Raw genomic sequence first — 21,693 nt, 5'->3', positions numbered from 1 at the left:
TCTGCAAACCTTAGCGCAGGTCTGCGGGCTGGACGTATGTGACAGCTCACAGCATTTGGCTGCCAGACCTGAGGGGTATGGATGCAGAATAAGTTGTTAAAAGATTAGAAATAGGGGTTTAAAAGTGATCAAAAGAAACTGGATTGTAAAATGAGATTTTTATGGATCAAAAACAAAATATTTGTGGCTGATGAAGCTGTTATGTCACCGTTTCCAGCACCATAGCAGTGTGCTGCAGCATCACAATTAAAATGTAGGTATACCAAAGAAAATCTTCTGCAGTAGAATGAATATTAGACGCACACAGTTCAAGGACAATTATTAGACATTAAACAGGACAGGCAACTTTGGTCAGTGCATCTTACATATGAAAAATATTCAGTCCTGTTCATTGAAAGCAGCTTGCACACTGGCAAAAAAGTAAAAGTGGCTCTAAAGATGCAAAAAGAGTAAAATTATTTCATGTGTGAAAAGCAACACACATTGAGAAAATGTGAATAAAAGTGAACATTTCGGTCAAAGGACTATCTTTAGCGCAGTCCTCAACATGTATGAAATATTACCTTACACAGCAAAAGAATGAAGGTATCACTGGATGAAGGCCTAATGAAACCGTCACTATGCTTTTCACATACAATGCCGGCAGATTTCTAAATAAGGCTCTATTCTGTCTCTTCAAAAGGTATCCGAATTGGTAGAATAGACATCTTGCATGCATTCAGTTCCTTGATTACAGCACTGAATGCAATTCATATTGAGGAGGGCAGTCATTAGGGCTTTAGTACCATATGACGTCAGAGCTATCATGTATCAGCAAAAGGGCTAGACACTATACTTGTGCAAACTATAGAAAAAAAGACTATTTGTAATCAATATAAAAGTAATACAATAAAAAATTTAACAATGACCTATATATTAATTTTTATAGGTAAGGAAACAAAACACACCAACCTTGTAAAAACAAGTCAGTGTGATGTGCCTTAGTGTAAAAGCACCTTAGGCTTTTTTTTTTTTAAGTCCAATGTAAAGGATGTGTTTGTATGTACACTTATGTATGTGCCAGAGTTTGTTTTAGCAACAGGATATCTAGTTTGACAAATATGAATGCACTGCAGTCTTTTCACAGAAAGCTGTTGGGGTGTTTTTTTCTCTCGTGGTTTTTCTCTCTCTTGACAATTCACTCAACGCAAGCCTGAACACACACTCCTTTTACATCCCAGGAACATCTAACTCTCACTTGTATCTGTATAATTCCATCCTCTTTTATTGTATATTAATGCTGTTTGCCAGTGTTTTAATTATTTTAAATGTGTTTTATAAATGCACTGTGTATCCAATAATGTGAAGCCCTTGTATTATATGCACTACTGCATTATATAAATATATGAAATAAAGAAATAAATATTTCATTCATTTAACTTATAATTCAGTCTTAATCATAATGATTTTACTAAATGTCACCATATGATTTCAAACAAAAGAGCAAAGAAAACATCAATAGTTAGCTAAATATCAACCTCTAGTGGTATCAAGCTGTCTAAGTCCTATTTGTGCACATAGTTTGGGTTTTACGTTTCTATTTTGTTTCTCTTGGAACTTTTAACTGCTGGAAAAAAAAAGTCCCTTGGAAAATGCTGGACTGTGTGTTCTGTGGACTCTCTCCGGAGGAACTGGGACACTATTACAGGAAAGAGATGTTGCTTTTGATTTTTTAAATGTATTGTTAAAATTAAGTAACTGTAAAAAGAACTTTCTCTGTCTCAGAGAAACCAAACTTCATGCCTCCATCTCAGTATCGGGATGCATCCAGGACAGCTTAGAGGGGGATTTGTCCAGACACAATCAGCCTATGTGAACAGCCTTGTCCTGGATGCTATCCTATTCATTTGGTTTTCCATTCTTCTCATGCATGGCTCACTAATCCAGGCAAAACCTATTAACTAGCACTCCAGCAGACAGGAAGAGATAGGTTGGCAGTTTGTATTTAAATCAGTGTGTTTGGCACTGAGTATTTCACTGTGAGGACTCATGTAAATTAGGATCTAAACATTGTGCATGGTGGGTGAGGAGTTTGCCTGTACATGTTTAGTTTTCTAGCTCATGAGTAGGAAAAACATCTCTCACTGACAATAAAATGCATCAAGAGAACTAGGACATTTATTTTTATCTAAATGACTGACTTCTGGAAAACTGTGATGTGTATTATTTGAGTGAAAAGGGCTTCAAACTGAGTTTTCAGTAAAACCACTAGAGGGGGCAAACTTTCTGACCATGCACCAGTGTGAGGCAAATAGAGAAGAACCTTACTCGTGCAATTTCTAGCAGGTGAAGGAGGTCTGCTGCTCATCATGTCAGGAAAGACCTCTGACCTGGAAAACAAGCCCAAACAGTTTGTGTATTAGTGCAAAAGTTACAAAAGCTGCAAATTTACCTGGTAAGTTTTTGTTCCTCCACACAGGGAAATTATTTAGGAAAAGGATGCCAGAGTTTATGTGCCAGACAACAAAAAATAAAATAGACTGCACTTAAACGGAATTGCACAGTATGCCAGATGTAATTTAAATGCCATGCTTACTGCGTGAATATGAATTAACATCGTGATGACAGCACAGTTGAAATTGTGTGATATCACTAAGGCGAGCCGTGCAATGTGAAACTTCCTGTGTCTTTCTGCTGACACATCTTGGTGGCACAATCACTGAATTCAAGACAGCCGCGTTTCATTTTCTTATCAGGTGTAATATCAGTTGGCGAATTAAAAGGGTTAAATAAATACACTTCTAGAGGTTACTGTCAGTTTATGGCATGTGACACAATATTAGAAAGGTGCTGGAGGTTGTTGATTCTCAGATTAAGTGAAGTAAGTTTTTGTTTGAGGCGGTTTCCAATGGGGGGGGGGGGGGGGGGGGCTGTTTTAGGTGTGAATGCCCTACCCAACTACAACACTTTGCAGCTTGTAAGCAGCCAGAAAACCCAGAAATGGTGTTTAATGGCCCCTGGATTTCGTCACATGCTAAGCAGCTTCTCTGCGAAGGAACAGTCTCCAGCTTGCCTCTGGGGGGTTCCTTCTAATCCAACTTGTTTTCACTGTCTTGCTGGGAAGCAAGGGTTCGCACATTAGCACTGCGTTAACTTTAACAAAAGACATGCATTCCCGAAACTTAGTCTTTCAACGCTGAATGCCATCCTGCAAAGTCTCAGGGAGACCCTACTGCGCGCACAATATCCCCCGCCCGACTGTTGCGCGCTCCCAGAGCTCTGCAGTAATGCCTCCAAATTATTTAGTCTGCTTCTGCTGACCAAATTTAAATTTGTGAACTGACTTCAAATTAGAAAAAAACTTTTTGAGGAGTTAGCACATGCATGGTTTGCTATTTGGAATAAAGTTAACTAACCTAAAAAAAAAAAAACAAACAAACAAACTCAGATGCTTTGAATTTGTCGCAATCTCAAATAAATTCCAAAGACGGATGATTCATTTGAAGCAGCCCATTTAAAGCAACGATTCCCTAATTATTGCACTTGACAACTTCTCATCTTTCTAGTGTTTGTATATTAGCCGTTCCTAATGTATATTGCTCGCCAAAAAATTGTTGATTGCATGTAAGCTTCAATCGAAATTACTTCTTTCTTGTACACCCACACCCCATCCCCCACGAGTTTTACTTTTCGCCCCTGCGCCAAAATGTCACTCTCGAGAGGAAAGTTCTCAGTTTTATTAAATATTAAAGTTTAGTTTAGTTTTTTTTTTAGAGAAAATAAGACTGTGATTGTTCATTCGTCTCTGGAATGGCTGAAAAATAAACTTTGTGTGTTTTAAGTGTATTACTTTCCCCAAATACGCACTTTACAGAAAGCTTCCGTGCGTAAACCTTCTAAGCGCTGTTTCCAAAGCAAACCGGGAATCTGCCTTGTAAGTGGCATGTTGATATTATCTTAAGAGTTATTTACAGATTTAGTGTCTTTCTTTCTCTCTCTCCTACTCGTACACTGACCATCCTCAGCCCCCTCCGCCCACCCCCCGGGGCGATCAGTCATTCTGCTCTCAGATAACGCGTCATTCTCTCCTCGATTACGCAGCGGGATTTACATGAAACTGTTAATTGTTTGCTCTTCAAATAGAGTCAGCTTGGAGCCAGCAGTCTGCCAGAAGTTAAGGACCAACTCTTTGACCTCCCTCCCCCTCTCCGTACTCCTGTCCGAACGTGCGGGCCGATCTTCCCCCCTTGGCTGATCAGCATGACAAAGCACTGGCCGGAGCAGAGCCACTTGGCACCACCCGCTCTGTCCCACCTTGGAGAACACCACGACCATCAACTTGACTTCCACAGAAATGCGCAGCAGAGTTTTCATACGAGCGGTGTAACGAGGAACCCTCCTTCCCAACAGTGGCCTCACCACACGGCTCAGATGGTTCCCCAGCAGCCGCAGCGCTTGGAGAAACTCACCGCGCGTCCCGAACATCTCACCAGCGCCACGGCATTCATGGATAAAACCGTACCGGCGGGTTCATCATACCCGAACGCTCAAGATGCCCACTTCAAACAGGAAACTATTAGCAGGGACCCATGGAACAATGAAAGGAAGAAAAACAACACCAGCGAAGGGAAGAAGAAGAACTATCAGCGGTATCCAAAACCACCGTACTCATATCTTGCTATGATCGCTATGGTCATCCAAAGATCCCCAGAGAAGAAACTGACATTATCTGAGGTAACTATGGAAATACTTAGTTAATGTGTATGAGTGCACAGTACTATGATTGGTGTATGGTCCATGGTGTGTTTTAGGCACGGTGCTGCTTATGGTGTTGACTTTATTTCAACTGGATTTTATTGAGGACAATCACTCAGTTCCCAGGTTCTGTAGTGTTCTTCTATCATGAAAAGAATTATCTATATATTTTTTTCTATTAATCGCATTGACAATGCATGGACAGATTGCTGTTTTACAGTTTACAAAGTGACACAAACCAGCCACCTCTTGGTGACACTTGAGTGGCCACCAACCCTACCATTCTTGGTTTGCTTTGATAAGGTTTGACTGCAGTGAAACCAGACACTGATCTGTAACAGGAAAAGTGATAAGCTGGTAAAGGAACTGTATATGCGATTTTAATCATTTGATTTACCTATTCACATTGCTTGATTTTGATTTCAAATATCTGAATGTATACAGATACAGTTACATCGACTTTTAAGCCCTGGTAGATCTGTGTAATCTCATCAGTCATCAAATCATTGTGCATTTAGTTAGTACTGTGCCTTAATTACATCATCTTAAGTTCTAAAACACTGTATGAGAAGCATCATCTTCTGTGCTCATGTAGGAACAGGCAGCCATACTGATTTTATTTGGTTTTATATCTAGATCCTGAAGGAGATCAGTACCCTCTTCCCATTTTTCAAGGGAAACTACAAGGGCTGGCGGGATTCAGTGCGACACAACCTCTCCTCTTATGACTGCTTTGTGAAGGTTTGTATGTTGAAACTTTATAATAATTTAATGGACAAATCCCTGAATTTGTGTCACATCAGTGGCCTTGAAGGAACTATGGTCAGAGGTATGTTGGTTGTCAACCCAAGCACTCATCTCACTGTCCATCCTCCCTCCACCTGTAGGTGCTGAAGGACCCAGGTAAACCCCAGGGCAAAGGCAATTTTTGGACAGTGGAGCTGAGCCGTGTTCCCCTGGAGCTCCTTAAGAGGCAGAACACAGCTGTGTCACGCCAGGATGAGACAATCTTTGCCCAGGATCTGGCCCCGTACATCTTACAGGGACACAAGCCAGAATCTGAGCCAACCTCTGACCCGGTGACCTCCCTCCCTCCCATGCGCTCCAGAAACCCCTCCCCGCCGCAGGAGGACTTGTTCCGACCTAAGCTGGACTCATCTTTTGCCATCGACTCCCTGCTACACAGCCTACGGCCAACTAGTGCTTCCGGGAATGTGGAAGTGACTACCAGAGACTGCTGGGGTGAGGTGGAGCACCCTCGACCCTCTCCTCCTCCACGACCACGCTACGCGTCCTCTGCACGTAGTGCCTCTGCCAGCTCTGCCAGCCCAGCATCCACCTCTTCCTCCTCCTCTGATGAAGAATGGAAAGGGGTATCCCTGTCTGGGAAGCGTGTTCCTCCAGATGGTGAAGCAGGGTCCGATGGTTATGAGGACTACAGGCCACCACTGCACAAATCGGCCAGACGGGAGGCTGTTGCACCTCCATGGGAGCTCCCTACATCTTATGCAAAATATGCCCCCCCCAATGCTGTTGCCCCACCCAGTATGCGGTTCAACGGAGGTCCTCTAATGCAGCTGCATGGTGGACTTCCTCTTTATGGCTATGGCGGCTCTCCTGTAGCACCCAGTCATTTTTTAAGTCATGCATATTGGCCCATCCTCCCCAGCGGACGAGTTTCAGTCCAAGCCCCTCCCCTCATCATGGACCTGGACAACATGTTGCAGTCTGTGCCTCCAAATAAGAGTGTGTTTGATGTCCTAGCACCAGCCAATCAGAACTCTCACTCACATCATCAGCCACCAAGTCAGTACGCCCTGCAGAATGGGCCTCCCCTAAACAGGTACCCTCAGTACTGACTGACTCTGAATTACTGCCACTCAAACTGAGCAATACTGTCACTCAAACATGCACAGATGCTAAACCACTAGAATGCAGGGGGGTGAGGTTTAATCGAGGTCCACGGAGTAAATTCATGCCTGCTGTCTAATATGCAAAGGCAAAGCTAAACTGCAGACAATACTATCGATGGATTCATGTTTTTAGTAAGATGAAAAGCCAGTGTTTTATTTTTTCAAGCTCAAGGTTTTTTTTTTAAAGAAATACTTTCTTGGCAATCTGTGAAACATTACAGGGTTTCATTTGGAACAAATCTACCTCAGCTATACAGCAAAACAAGTATCTACCTCAGTCTGTCAGTTAAGTAGAGTGTGTATTACTTCAAGCTCTTTGCACTGCCAATGTGTTATTTTGCACTGTTTTTATTGGCACAAATTTGCTTTCTTACATGAATTTTGCTTTTGAATGTTGTCTGCCTATTGTGACTCCTGAATGTATTGAATTTTACCTACAGTGTCCAATGCAAGGTTTTTTTTTGGTACAGTCCTTTGTCCTGCCATCATTTTAAACAGAATACAAGTAGTTAAAATGTGGCATAATGTCAGTGAAAACATTTATCCTTTGTTAGGGTGTGTCCACACACTTGTGTTATTTGTGGGTTTTAGTTTGTTCAGATACTTAAATATACAGGACAAGACATTTACTGTTATGTTTTTACTGTCTTAAATTCCATTCAGTCTGAACTGTTTGGAATTGGTCCTCTGCAGCTACAAATCTTTTTTCAAAATTTTTTTCAGTTTTTGTGTTTGTGAACATGACAGGTTTAGCATAAAAAATGGTGTCCATTTTTTATTCTAGTCAAGCTGTAAAAATGCTGTATATGTTCATGAAACTGGAGTCAGTCTACTACCAGTAACTACCTCAGGCTGGTACATTCCTGGTTTCCTGTGGACTTTGCACTGCTGGTTATTTGCACTATTTTAATGTCATTATAATCATCTTCCAAAGGAAATTGCTTATAAATGTCTGCCTACCTTGACAGGTGAATGTTTCATTAGTTTTTTTTCTTGTTAAAGGTTTGTACAGTGCTGAGCTGAAATTAAAAGTCAGCTCAGGGGTTAAAGTATTAAAAGAGCATCATGGAGTTTAACAGGTTATGTAATAAAATGCTGTTTATTTTAACTGTGCTGCTCATTATATAGCCATAACTAAACTGAAACTGCACAATCTTCTGCTTTGGTGCATGCTGAATTCTACTTTATCATTTTTACGTTACTTGGTTTAGGCATGTTTAATGAAACAATTGTTTCGTCCTGACTGGTTTATTTGCTTGGCCCTATGTCTTTAAAGCTGGACTATAGTGGTTCTGTACAATTCAACTAACATGCTTAGTGTTACCAGAAATCAATGGATAGTAAATGGTCCAAGACTTAGAATTTGCCTATTTTCACAGGAATCGCAACATCAAAGAAATTGACAGGGTCAAACTTGAAGCAGCAACATCAACAACGACTGTTTTAACACAAGAAATAAATGAGAAATTTACAACATAATGTAAAACCTCCCGAATAGCCTGCCATGTCTTTCATTGTCCTTGCACTGTGGTCATTCAGTGCCTATAATGTAAAGAGGTACAAGTAACATGAAATGGACAGCGTGTCTCATATCCTCCCAGTATGATAGATTGTTTTAACACAGGAATTGTGATCCACAAACAAGGGAACAAGCTTTGATCCACAGTCCATGGTATCTGCATTGGAGTTGTCAGCACACACACACACACACAAAAACCCACAGCTGATTTACATCAACAGTCCAACAGCCGTCAGCCTCCTGCTGCTTCCACTGCTGTGGCCGCTATCCCTTTATCAGCTGCCTACGCATGCCTGCACTCCATCCTCTGCTCCCCGACCATTCCTGACCAAGAGATGGGAGGAAGGGACACCTCTTTGTCTCCATCCCCCAAACACACACACACAACACACACTTGGGAGGCAGAAGAATGTTATCTGAATTATCCTCCTCTACAAACCTCATACATATATTTGAATGAGCCAAATAGATGTTCATGATGACAATTTGACCAAACAAAATCACAACTGCTACATTGAATTAGTCAATTTGATTTGATAAATCTTTGCACAAAAGTCATTAAATTTATAAACAGATTCCTCCTGTCCTACACAGGAAATGTGAAACTACTGTTTTCTTTTAAAGACATGATCAGGGGAAAAAAGAGAGAAAGGAGACTAATCTCATTAGTAGAAACAGGGTGTATTTGTCTGTCCTGTTAAAATAACAGAAGAAGAGTAACCATGTTATCGAGTTGTTAGATAAGTGGTTGTTCAAGTTAAAACAGGTCGACTTTATCTAATGTCAAAACTGGAAAACGATTCAGTAGGCAAAAAAATACACACTATGTCTAACTTACAATGGCAGATCTGGGGTCTCCATAAAATACGGGTTCTTGGAAATGTACCCTGCAATATGTTTTTATCAAAATGGGACTATTAAACACGCTCAAGAAAAACATTCCAGGCAACAAGAGGAATGTTACACTTAACCAAACAACACAATCACAGAAACAATTTTGGTGCCCATATATAGTTTGTTGTAGACAGGTTTAACTTTAACCTGAGCTGTTAGTATTAAGTCACTGCCTGCTAATGGAAGCACAGAGTTACAGTATTTTTCATTAACTCTGAAAATATGACACTTCTCTGTGTTAAAGGTCTATGAAATATCTGTTAGCACACAGATAGTACTGCAAAAGAATGTTGCATGTCCCTGTGGTGCTGACTATTGATGCTGTTAGTACGAGCAGAAACTGGTAAAAAAAAAAATTTGCTCGCCTACGTCTAGGTCTTTATTTCTCATAGTATGACCATACGATTGTTGCTACCACTGCCTTCCTCGCTCATATCAAAGAATCTTTCCATCTGTGTTTTCCACCTTTCTCTGTGCTTGTGTTCCTGTAATTTCCCCATGTTTCTCCTCCTCCTCTCCTCTGGCTTAACTCTCTTTCGCTTTCTTGTTTCTCCTCACACTCCCTCCTGCGCCATACGGTATTCGAATACGCTGCCCCTCTCAAGGAAAGCCTCATTCAAGCGCCTGCGCTTGCTCTGAGGTCTGCTGCTGGTTTCCTCTTCTTTTCCATATCCTCCTCCTCCAGGAGTGTAGAGGCAGAACATGTCCTGTAGGAGACACACAGACATAAAACAGGATATCCAGTAGCTGAATTCTCAGTTTCTATTAACAGAAATATATCACAAGTTACTATATGCACTGGGAACTTAAGTCTAAATGCTAGGCTAGCTTATATTACGTTTCTCTGCCTGCAATAGGTTGGGGCCTACAATTTGCTAACACTCTTAATTAACACTAATTAATGCAGCGCCATGTGCCGTCACCTTAGCTGTACATGATTGGTGGAACAAATGACAATCTATAAAACAGAAAACCAGAACCACAGAACATAAACAGCCCTGCCTTCTCATTCTGCAGCCTTTTTAACACCAACAGTTACCTAATCAAAATAAAAATTTAAAAAGTCCTTGTACTCTTACACATTACGGCTTAACATTTTCATGCAGCATAACAAAACTCAGCAAGACTTTCCTGTATTTGGAATATGTAGTGCTCTTATTGTTATTCTGACAGTGTTTCTTTTCACATTCACATTGTGCAGTCTTACCCCGGGCTGAAGGGTGACGCTGGTTTTGGCTCCCAGGTTGAGGATTCTGCCATCCGCCCTGTGGAGCAGGTTCAGCCCTGCTGCACCATCCTCACCCCCTGACAAGGGAAGAAAGTGAGGGCAAAGTTTTTTCCAAAAACAAAAAGAAAGAAAGAAAGAGACTACTAGCTGCAAGGAAAAATGCAAAACCACGTTAAAAAAATAAACTATAAATAACCTAATTTAGAGAAGGAAACAAATATGAAAATGACTGCTGAGGACTTCTAAAGGCAGGTTCAAAAGCTGAGAGTTTACCTTGGAGGCCATAGGGGTGAGTGGATCGCCTCTCTGTCAATACAGACAGAACCACTTTGTTCCTGAACAAAAGTTTCCGGATCACACCGTCTCCACCGTTGTACTTCCCTGCACCTCCTGAGGCGGGCCGCAGAGAGAACTGCTCTAAAATCACTGGATACCTGAACACCAGACAACCAGGGGCCAATGCACAGATCAATCATACTGACTAAACAGCACAACAAATTTATACTTTAAATTTCTTTAACTAAAACTTGAACTCATGTCCCACCTCTTCTCCAGAATCTCAGGGTCAGTGATGCGGGTGTTGGTCATGTGACTGTGAACTCCACTCCGCCCTTTCCAGCCTGGCCCGGCCCCCGCTCCCCCGGCAACTGTTTCATAGTAACCGATCCTTTCGCTGCCAAATGAAATGTTGTTCATGCAGCCCTGATGGCAAGAAGAATGAAATAAGAATTTCTCCACCAAAAATGGTTTGTTTTTTTTTAAATATTTGATGGACATGAAATGGACACATCCAGGCTTTCTTACCTGTGAGGCGGCGCACACCTCAAACGCCTTAAAGATGACGTCAACCACTCTCTGGGATGTGAGAACATTTCCTCCGACCACAGCAGCATTCTGGGAGGGCTGAAGGATCGAGCCAGGGGGTATGATGACTTTGATCGGTGCAAGACAGCCCTGTAAAAGATACATAATTTTTTTTAAATGATGTGAAAAATCACAGATTTTCTTGCCTGATTAAGTGTGCCTGCCAAAAGACTTCGACAGAATGTCATGGAATATGAATCCAGTTCTGAATCTGCATCCTTACTGAAACCTTTTGGAACTGGCTATTGGAACCCATTTTTACACACAAGCAAAACTTTAAAGTTCTTTGAACCCACCCATGGGTTCCTAGAATAAAACATCATTACCTGATTGAGGGGGATGTCCTGTCCGACCATGCAGCGCAGGCAGTAGATGAGCGCAGAGAGGGTGATGGCCCGTGGAGCGTTGCAGTTCCCCCACACCTCTGTCCCAGTCCCTGTGAAGTCAAAAACCGCACTGCCCTGTAATGACAGAGGTTTTTGAAACTTAATTAATGTAAATATTTACTGATGGTCTGGCATACAAGCTAGTAATGTTTGTAATATATTGTTCAACATAAAATTATAATGATCCCACGGAGATTCCCTCTGCTTACCTCTTCTTCATTAATCTGGACTCGCAATCTGATTGGCGTCCCATCATCCATGAAATCCTCCGACTCCACCTCCAAAGAGCCAGTCTGTTGCCGTCGACGACGTGCAAAGTCTTTCAGCATGTCCCTCACTGCCAGCTCTGCGTTACTCTGGGAGAATAGCACACAACGGCTGTAGCAGTACAACACAAGTACCTAATACTGTTCAGTATAACTATAACTATATAACTATATAACTATATATTTATATATTTATATATTTATATATTTATATATTTATATATTTATTTATTTAAAATACTGTTTCACGTGGAGCCACACTTACTTGAATGTACCCCATATAGGCCTGTACCACAGCCAGCCCATAGCTGTCAATCAACTCCCCCACCAGCTGGCTGCCTCTCTGATTGGCTGCCACCTGAGCCCGCAGGTCTGACAGGTTGTCATGGAGATTACGAGTCCCAGAGCAGTCTGGGTACTGGGCCGGAGCCATCAGAGCTTCAGTTACAGCTGATATGGAGAAGGAAGGAAGCGCAGAGGGAGGAATGCAGTGGGGGGGGGGCAAAGAGAAAAGCACCATGGGGACAAAGAGTGAAGAAAGTGATGAATGAATGTCATATAAAATTACAGTAAATATTCAGTCTTGACTCTAATATGCAAATTGATTGGTACAGTATGGTCTTTGTTAAATCCATAGTGTATTTGCAAAGAAACACCTCTTCTCAGACAAATGATTTGGAAAAAAAAATGAAGCAAGGATTCTTTATCTTGACTTGTTGATAAAGTTCTGTGTTATGTCTGCTCCTTCCTTTCATTTGTTTCTCACTTCTATTGTCAGCTCATCGCCTCATCTCTTACCCTCTTCCTGGAAGACCCCGCCAGTGACGAGCTTGAAGGAAGTGAAGACAGCACCCTCCTGCTGAAGGGAGGTGGAATGGGGGGGCATGGAGCCTGGAGTGATGCCTCCGATGTCGGCATGGTGCCCTCTGCTGGCTACAAAGAACACCGGCCGGCCCACCCCTTCTCTAAACACCTGGGGTGAGAAAAGGGAGAAAGAAGGCAGTGAAAAAGAGATAGGAGAGGAAAGGAGAGGTAGGAGAGCAAGGATGCAGAAAGAAAACCAGACAGACTGACTGGTGTAATGACTGTGAGGTCTGGAAGGTGACTGCCCCCAGCACACGGGTGGTTGCTCAGAATCACATCCCCTTCTTTCAGTTTGTTCCCCAGTGATCTGATCTGCGAAGAGAAAAAAGGAAAAAGGAACTTTCCTTTGTGTCACCCCTCAGCAATGTGACCGCACTCAGAAACATGCACCGCTACACATCCCTCACCTGGTACTGCACAGTCTCTTGCATGGCACCCAGGTGGACAGGGATGTGAGGGGCGTTGGACACCAGACCGCCGTCTGGTCCAAACACGGCGCAGGAGAAGTCGAGACGTTCCTTGATGTTGGTGGAGATGGAGGTTCTTTGGAGAACTCTGCCCATCTGCTCTGTAGAGGAAGATAGATGGAACAATCCCTACTTCACTTTACTTCACTCCAGGCTCCCACATTTTCTGTCTTCCTCATTCTCTCCTTTCCACCCTCTTTTCTTTGTTGATGTACCTGCTATGCTCATGAAGCGGTGGGAGAAGATGGAGAGCTGCACAGTGTTGAGCTCGGTGCCGAGGGCACAGTGAGGGTCAGAGCCTACAGTCATGCAAACATCGCCCCCCTCTGTCAGACGGGCCTCACAGCACGGCTCCACCAGGATGGTGCTGATAGAGAAATTATATACATGTATTCAAGCACAGTTGTTCAGGCAGAGTAAATACAGACAGTATTGCCGTGTGAAGCACTTTAAAGACCAAGTTCACATCAAACTCAATGCAGGAAAGTAAAAAAATCTATTGGAAGTAAAGTAGTGAAAACAGACAACTGCATTTAAGATATCTGAAAATATAAATTCAAAGGCATCAATTTATGATATTTAACAGATTTCAATGTTCTGAATTTAGTGAAGCAAATTTAAATATTAAGAAAAAGATTCCATAATGAAAAAAAGAGTTGCTCATGATTCATTTGAAAGCTATTAACAATAGTAAGTGAAAAATGCCTGCCTGTTTTTGTCAATGATGATGGCTGGTCCCTGGATGCTGTGACCACATGGCAGCTCCTCCCATAGATACACACTGGTGTCCAGGTAACCATCCTCAAAGTAACACTTGGTCATCTACAGAGAAGAACAGAGATAAAATAACCACACAATAACTGTTTCCAGACCAGTCCACGCGTGTATGCATGCATGAAATATTCAGGCTTGTGTTTGCGTGAATTGAAGTCCATATACCGTGACAGGTTTGGCCTGACAGGGTCCCGTCTTTGCTTTATGAACCGATTTGATACCAGACTTTCCACAACCCCTGACTCTGATGTCATCAACCATGATAGGTCTGTCTGGAATGGTGAATCCAAATTCCTTCAGGTAACTACGAATAAAAAAAGGAGGTGTGTGACAAAAGGGAAAATAAGAAACCATGAGTACTGGTACTATCTCCTATGGGAAAATGACCCATTAACTTAATGGTGCATTTGCTTACACACTGTAAATATAAGGCACGAAAGAGCCACAGCGTGTGAGGCAATAACTTATTCACTTTTGAGTGAGGACAGTGTATGGTGATATATGTGAAGAAATTACTGAAGACAGAGCTTACCGCTTGGTGAAGGCACTGCGGAAGTCTCCAGCTCGACAGGACTGGGCGTTGGTGGGGTGACCGGCAGCAGTAACCATGAGAGCGCAGTCGGTGCCCTCATAACGCAGGTGGAGGAAAACCTCAGTAGCTATCTGACTGCTGAAGGAGGACAAGAAAAACAAGACTGCTTTAGCCTGGTGTACTTAAATAATGTGTCATTATATGTTACATGCATATTTAACATATAATGTGTCATTATATGTTAAATATGCATGTATTTAGTGAATATCAGTGGTTCTGGTAACAATGTAAAGGTAGGGTAGGTTAACCCACCTCGACAGGCAGGAGGTTAACCCCAAAGTGTGTAGTGTTTTGTGGGGGCTGACCTGGTGAAGCCACGTGCACAAAGCGTGTCGTGGCAGCGTTTTGAGAGCTGCTCCACCCTTTGGTCGAGCTTGCTGAAACAATGCTGTTCATACTGCAGTGAGCATGGCTCCTGCACCTCCTCCACCACGTCAGCCAGAGCCAGACCGTAGGCAGACAGCACGCCGCTGTACCTGCAAAACACACACATTTACACAGTTGTTGCTACTGTTAGCAAACAGGCCAGCCAGGTTTCTTTCAAATTACTAAAACAGCAAACAACAACAAGTTTTACCTGCAAACTCCTTCATTCTCACACACAACAACAACACTGAAACACAGTCTGTCAGCCTTACTTATGTATAAAGACAGTCTTCATCCCCAGGGCTCGAGCGATAGCACAAGCATGTTGGCCACCTGCACCCCCGAAACATGCCAACACATGTTGAGATGTATCATGGCCCTTGGCCTATGAGGGAGTAGTGTATGGGGGAGGGATGGGAGAGAGAGAAAGACCAGTATGACTTTTACATGTCTCACACACTTAACCAAATGTCGAGCTGTTATTTCAACAAGCTGGAGCAACAACCCAAATGACCTGTGTCAGAGCTCTGATTGGCCGGCACATGGCCTCATTAGCGACACGAATGAATCCCATGGCCACCTCCTCCATGCTCATCTCTGATTGGCTGTTTGGCAACGTGCTGTTGTGCGAGTGGTTAGCCCCATTTGCGCTAACCTTCAAATGAAAACATAAAAAAAACCCAATAGCCTCATCATTACTCTATAACAAAATGAAAATTAGAGTTCTACTCAGTATTTCAGTAAATATTATTGCCTGTGACTGGTTAGAAGACAAGAAGAGGTTGATCTCTTGGGTGAGATGACGGAAATGCTTCATGGTCTCGTCCAAGGACAGAGGTTCGTTCTCACCGGGCCCAAAGATCTTTGGGAAGAAGGAAGGAAGGAGTCGTCCCAGGGCTAAGTTAGCATCAGTCACAGTCAGAGGGCCACCTAGGAAAAAAAAAATCCACCAGTGAATAAATTCTAATTCTGTTTCTCCAGAACTGTGTAGTTCGAAGTACATGTTTATAAAAGGCAGCATTTATGTGAGATGCTTAATTGATATTTCAGTCTTGTATTAAAATAAAATTTTTAGGTCATTCTATGATAAATGTTCAAGTACAACCGTGGAAAGGCACTGGAGGAACAGAGCTAACCACTACCCAACTCTCCAACAGGGTACGTCAACAATGGAGTCAGTCGAGTTTCTTTTTGTTAGCACATATTACAGCTCCAGCAGAGAACTGTGAGGCAAGCCGCAGTTACTGTATATCATGTGAAGCTTGGATTTGCGCCAGTTTCAAGCCTTCACACAGCTAAATCTGATTATCAATCCAATCCCACTCTATGGCAGGATTTTTTGCGTGGATGAATGAAGGCTGAAACAGAAATTAAATGGAAAAGGTGGAGAACGGTAGAGGAAATCAAGCTGTCTGTTACCTTTTCTGTAGCATGCAGGTCCTGGGTGCGCACCTGCAGACTCTGGTCCAACCACAAACATCCCTGATCTGAGAGGTAAGGAAAGGAAGAAGACAAGTATAGCGAAAGGAGGGAGGTCACAGAACAGGAAGAAAGAGGCAAAGGAATTATGCATGTTAACATGTTAATTACAAGTGTCTCAGTGAGTTAAAGATCCACTGGAAATAAGATGAGCGCATAAATTAAAAAGTCACTGTTCAAAACTTCTGTTGAATACATTTACTTTTCTTGATGACAGACTAACAGCAAATTGAACTGGACCTATCGAAAATATCTCATCAAAATACGCCAGAAACACATTGATGCATCCCATCCCTGACCTGAAGAAGAGTCGTGACCCTCCTCCTGCTGCCACGGTGTTGATGTCCAGCTGAGGTGCTTGCAGGGTGACTCCGGCTGTGGTAGCCTCAAACACATGCTCATACTGGCCAGCATATCGGCTCACATCTGTGGAGGTTCCTGGAGGGACAAAGAAGAGAGAGCAAGTCAGGAAGACGATAAGAATAAAAAAACACTGAAGTCTATAAAAGTGTTTTTTTTTCCCTTCGATTCTTGTTTTCTTTTTCTTTAAGCTGTAATAAAAACACTGAATACTAGCTTCAGCACTCAAACAACAAATCCCATTAAAAAGTTGGAAATACAGAAACTATCAAGTGTAATAATCAACATCTGAGACAGTCTAGATGAACAGTAAACTGTACAACAAAGAACTTCAAAACAATAGCAGGAAGTTCCTCACATAGCCGGTGGATTCTGTGTTTGCTCAAAGTATTAGCCAGAACTCCTCAACATTCCCCCTCACTCACCACCCATGTCAAAGCCAATCACAGGTTTTTTCTCCATCTGGCTATAAGAGGTGATGGCGTATCCCACCACACCCCCGGCTGGGCCAGACAGAATGGCCCGCGAACCGCAGAACTGTTCCATGGGAGTCAGACCGCCATCCGATTGCATGAACAACACGTCCACATCCTGAGTTCAGAGGGAAATAAGAGATCACTTCAATTTCTGTTTCAGGGTCTGATACTGACGTCCAGCTGCTTGAACATCTGGAAAATCCTTCCTCTTTTCTGTAGGGTGGAGGGCACGAGTGATCTGATTTATGCCTCCATGGTAGGTATTTGGCCTCAGCACAACAACAACATGTGAGAAACACACAGAACACACCTTCAGACCACCCTTAAAGCCAGAGGTGAAGCCTTTTAAATACTGATGAATTTTGGGTGTGAGATAAGCGTCAGCGCAGACGGTGTAGCCCCGAGGCACCGCCCGCACCATGGGCATGACCTCGCTGGACAGAGACACCTGGGCGAAGCCCAGACGACGCGCCAGAGCGCCCACCGCTTTCTCATGATCGGACCATCTGAAAGAGAGAGACAGAAAGAGAGAGAGGGAATGGGTGGAGGCTGGAGCTGGAGTGCAAGTCAAACATAAAGCTCTTATGTAATTTCACCAACGCCCTATCGTATACTGTGTTTGTCTTTTCACTTAAAAGCCTTCGAAATATCCATGTGCTTTGTCTGTGACATGTGGCATGAAGCAAAAAACATTAACTACTGAAAGTGTCTTTTTTAAGTCAACTGAAGTCAACCTCTTTGTTCGCTTTCATTTTTAGAAACTTGCCGTAAGATGTTTATTCAGGTGTGAATGGATTTGAAAGAATGGGAGCAGAATTGAAGCAAAGGGAGGAAAGAGGCAGAAAAACTTGAACTTCCACTGAGTAAACCACGTGGGCAACGCATAATATAGAAGCAGGCAATTGGACACCAGACTACATTAACATAATCAGTGTACATTCCATTACTCCCAAGAGTCAAACTTATTCCAGACACAGAGAGATTGGATGTGAAAGGAAGACAGATGACTAAATGTAGCTTGAGTAAATAAGCCTCTGTGCCTAAAAGGACAGAAACAAGCGGTGCTACTGACGTGTATGAGTGCAGCAGGAGGACAGCCAGACTGGTGATCCCGCGAGACAGAACTCCTCTTAGGTCTTTTTCCACACGCTCAAGATCCAGCTCCCTCCACACCTCCAGAGAATCCCCGGTACTGCCTGGGAAAGACCAGCACACACACACACACGCATTGCTTCAAATTATTTAAGGAAATCTATCTGGCAATGCTATCATACAGAACAGCTTTCCACATGTATGGTAAGTGGATTGAGCTTGCACTCCTATATTGCAGACCAAAAAAATACAGTATATTGCAGTTTGCAACAGAAACAATGCACAAAAACTCATGGCAATTCATTAAATAGTTGCTAAGATGCTTCAGACAGGAAAGTGATGGACGGCTGTTAAAAGACTTAGTGGAAAAAAAGAAATGCAAAGCAAACACGTGTCTGATTCTACCACATCTTGAAATTCGAATACACTTGTAAAAGAGAACATACAGTTGTGTTTCACACCTGTGACAATACATTTGGGATCCTTCCTGGGCAGCTGGCAGCCATCCTGCCTAAGGACGACTCGCTCATCCACCTCTATTACCTCCTCATACAGCACCTCGGGCACTGCAACCTCCTGTTAATATACACACACACACAGGTTACAGGAATTCAAAACAGGTGACCACTTAAACCACTAATGGTACAACTGGTCTGGGGGCAAACTCCAAGACTTGCCCTCAGTCTCTGCAACACAAGATAATAACAAAACCGTTGTTTTTACTGTTACAGGGACAGTAGCCCTGTATCCACGCCGCTCTTTAACACCATGTACAGAACAGTTACAAATACATAAGGATGCTGATCTGCTTCTATATGAGTTGGTATCTGTGGTCAGGTGGTGGGATAAACTCGCAATTCAGGGTCAAGTAAATAATTTGTGAACTTTTTCACAAGCTGGCTTTTCTGTTAATGTCTGCACTCGCTTCACCTTTAAATTTATACACTTATGCATATACTCCTGGGTTTTAGAAAACGGTAATTACGAACCAAATCAAAGAGCTTTGGCCTGGCCTGTGTGCCAATGTGCAGCAGGTCCTTGAAGCCCTTCGTGACCAGGAGAGCGGTCCTTTCTCCTTCTCGCTCCAGCAAAGCGTTGGTCGCCACCGTCGTGCCCATTCTGATCCAGCCAATTAGGGAGGTGTCTACGGGCTGGTCGCGAGGGAAGGCCCGCCCTGTTTCCTGTCAACAAATGCATACAAATATGTATATATCATACACAATCTAATAATCCCCATATTTTACTCTTATGTCATGTGCTCAAAATCAGACAAGTTATCTCAAAATTTAAAGAAATTGCCCCAATTTTTATTTGCTGGAAGACAGAGTTCTTGAAGATCTCAATCTCAACCACACCAAAGTTTTTCCAATCAAAATCCAGATTCTAATAACATTTGTAATAACATTCCAGTAACAACTTGCATAACTTTTAAGGCTTCAGGCAACCATCACCCATATTTCTTAACCCCCATCTAACCTTTAATCCCAGCAAACCCATTGCATGAAATGATGAAATTAAATATAACTATAAAGTGCTTTCTAATATTGCAGTATGTGTGTATCAATACATCTATTCACCTCTTCCAGGACTCTGCGGATCCCCTCAGTGGGTGCGTCTTTGTAGTTCTGGGGGTCTCGAGACAGCAGTTTCAGGACCCTCTCGCGACCGTCGGGCAGCCGGGCAAACACGTCGGTGAAGGTGCCACCCCGGTCGATGGCAAAGTCGAATTTCCCCTTAGTCTCAGCCATAGTGAAAAGAGACAAAGCAGCTTCTCCTGAATCTGGGACTGAGTGGAGTCTGAGAAAGAACAGTGAGACAAGAATTAAAGAGACTGACTGTATTCACTCTGTAAACACTGATAAGGGACCAGGTGAGATACCTGTTGAAAGGGGGAGAAATGCTTGTCATTCACAAACTGCTTTGAAAGCCTGTGACAACCCTTTCTAATCAACCCCCACCAAGCTTATGTAAACCAGCCCTCCTTTTTTTTGACCTGTCTGCCCTTGTAGTCACATACTTAGTCCATATTTTTTTTTACTATTTATATAAGTTTTCTACGTTTTTACACATGTAGAAGCTACTGTGACTTTAAAACAAAGTGAACAAGCCGTGCAACTTTAAAGGCACATTGCATCACTGAAAAACATGCAAATCCCAGAGGAATCCTGCAGGATTATCACTGACCAGACCGCCACCATAAAGTAAGATAAGCGCATCTTCCATCTCTCTGCGGATCCTGCAGGAACTTTTCCAGAGACAACAAACAATGACAGAGTGTATAAACGAGAATTAAAAAAAAATGCACCGGCTCAATTCAATCGAAATTACCTCTACAATAAGGCTACAACGCGACTCAGCTCCTGTGTGCGTGCTGTGGCTACAAGCCGTGCACTTGTGTCTGTGTGCAGGGAAGCGTGCAGATCGCCCGATTCGAAGCAACGGAAAGCTAAACAGGGCTGACATTGACATCTTACACTCACCTGTCCGCCGGTGCTGCGCTGTTAATCTTTGATAATCCGGTGACTGTCAGATCCACCTCACTTCACTTGTCTCTGCTCGGTCACGTTACGACAGCAGTAACCACATCGAAGCAGCCGTCTCTTGCCTGCATGTGACGCTAGCTGGAGTTTAAACTCCGCCCAGCTGCGAGGAGCCGGTGGTCTGAAATTTGAGCAGCGCTGTCTGGTTGAGGTGAATTGTGCTCACAGGGAAGTGGCTGGGAGCATTACATGCGCCGAGAACTGTTTCTTTCAAATGCTTAAATGAAACTGGGTGAAAGTGGGTCCATCAGACGGCACAACTGCTATTTAATATAAGAAGCTTCATTAAAAAACAACAAAAAAAACAAACAAACAAACAAATAAATTCGTTACCTTGTATATATATATATATAGCTGTCCCCAATCACCTTTTATCCATCAGCTATTATCCAAAGTAATTATTTCATAATTGATTGATTTATATATTTATTTATTTCTTTGTTTATTAATATGATGGATATGATATTTATTATTTTATAAAGTTTTTGATAGTTACTTTTTTGCTACAAGGTCTCAAGTCAAGCAGTGGTCAGGTTTCCTGAATATGACACTTGCAGATGCTATGCCTTGTATTAAAAGAAGGTAAATTGTAACATTTATGGATTATTAGCAAAAAATCTAAGTTAGAATACAGGATAGTTTTAGGGCCATAGTCAGGATCTTAGTAACACTGAAGCCAGTATTTCTAAAAATCCCCCAAAAGGGATTTCAGATGACTTAACTGAGATAATGTTCTCCTTGTTTTGTCTAAGAAAGGAAGGTCTCACAATCACTGAATTGATTCTGCTGAAATAGCCACCCATGGCGGGGATGTTCTCCAACTTTCACTTTCCCAAACTGTGGTCACTCCAGCAACAGGAAGACGTGATGACGCAGTTT

At 42.6% G+C, this 21,693-nt stretch overlaps 2 protein-coding genes across 2 annotated transcripts; one reads left to right on the top strand and one right to left on the bottom strand.

Moving 5' to 3' along the window:
• The first annotated feature begins 4,239 nt into the window (after positions 1–4,239).
• foxh1 (forkhead box H1) lies at positions 4,240–6,593 on the top strand. Its single transcript, XM_041065917.1, has 3 exons — positions 4,240–4,713; positions 5,371–5,475; positions 5,622–6,593. Exons 1-3 carry the CDS (start codon positions 4,240–4,242, stop codon positions 6,591–6,593), a joined length of 1,551 nt encoding a protein of 516 aa, XP_040921851.1.
• Positions 6,594–8,735: 2,142 nt separating this feature from the next.
• On the bottom strand, positions 8,736–20,850 carry oplah (5-oxoprolinase, ATP-hydrolysing). The gene is made up of 28 exons (XM_041065918.1): positions 20,755–20,850; positions 19,852–20,071; positions 19,264–19,455; positions 18,736–18,850; positions 18,255–18,378; positions 17,493–17,688; positions 17,132–17,297; positions 16,646–16,784; positions 16,287–16,354; positions 15,623–15,797; positions 15,382–15,526; positions 15,140–15,252; positions 14,807–14,977; positions 14,442–14,579; positions 14,075–14,213; positions 13,845–13,957; positions 13,351–13,502; positions 13,076–13,236; positions 12,879–12,980; positions 12,603–12,777; positions 12,070–12,254; positions 11,748–11,894; positions 11,479–11,613; positions 11,093–11,242; positions 10,833–10,990; positions 10,562–10,722; positions 10,268–10,365; positions 8,736–9,767 (listed from the first exon to the last, which is right to left on the bottom strand). Exons 2-28 carry the CDS (start codon positions 20,020–20,022, stop codon positions 9,615–9,617), a joined length of 3,942 nt encoding a protein of 1,313 aa, XP_040921852.1. The 5' UTR covers positions 20,023–20,071; positions 20,755–20,850; the 3' UTR covers positions 8,736–9,614.
• Positions 20,851–21,693: the final 843 nt, after the last annotated feature.

Source organism: Toxotes jaculatrix, chromosome 20 (assembly GCF_017976425.1).
Source record: "Toxotes jaculatrix isolate fToxJac2 chromosome 20, fToxJac2.pri, whole genome shotgun sequence".
NCBI classification, from domain to species: domain Eukaryota; kingdom Metazoa; phylum Chordata; class Actinopteri; family Toxotidae; genus Toxotes; species Toxotes jaculatrix.
Note: the sequence above shows the minus strand (reverse complement) of the source record. Positions and strands in the feature narration are given on the sequence as shown.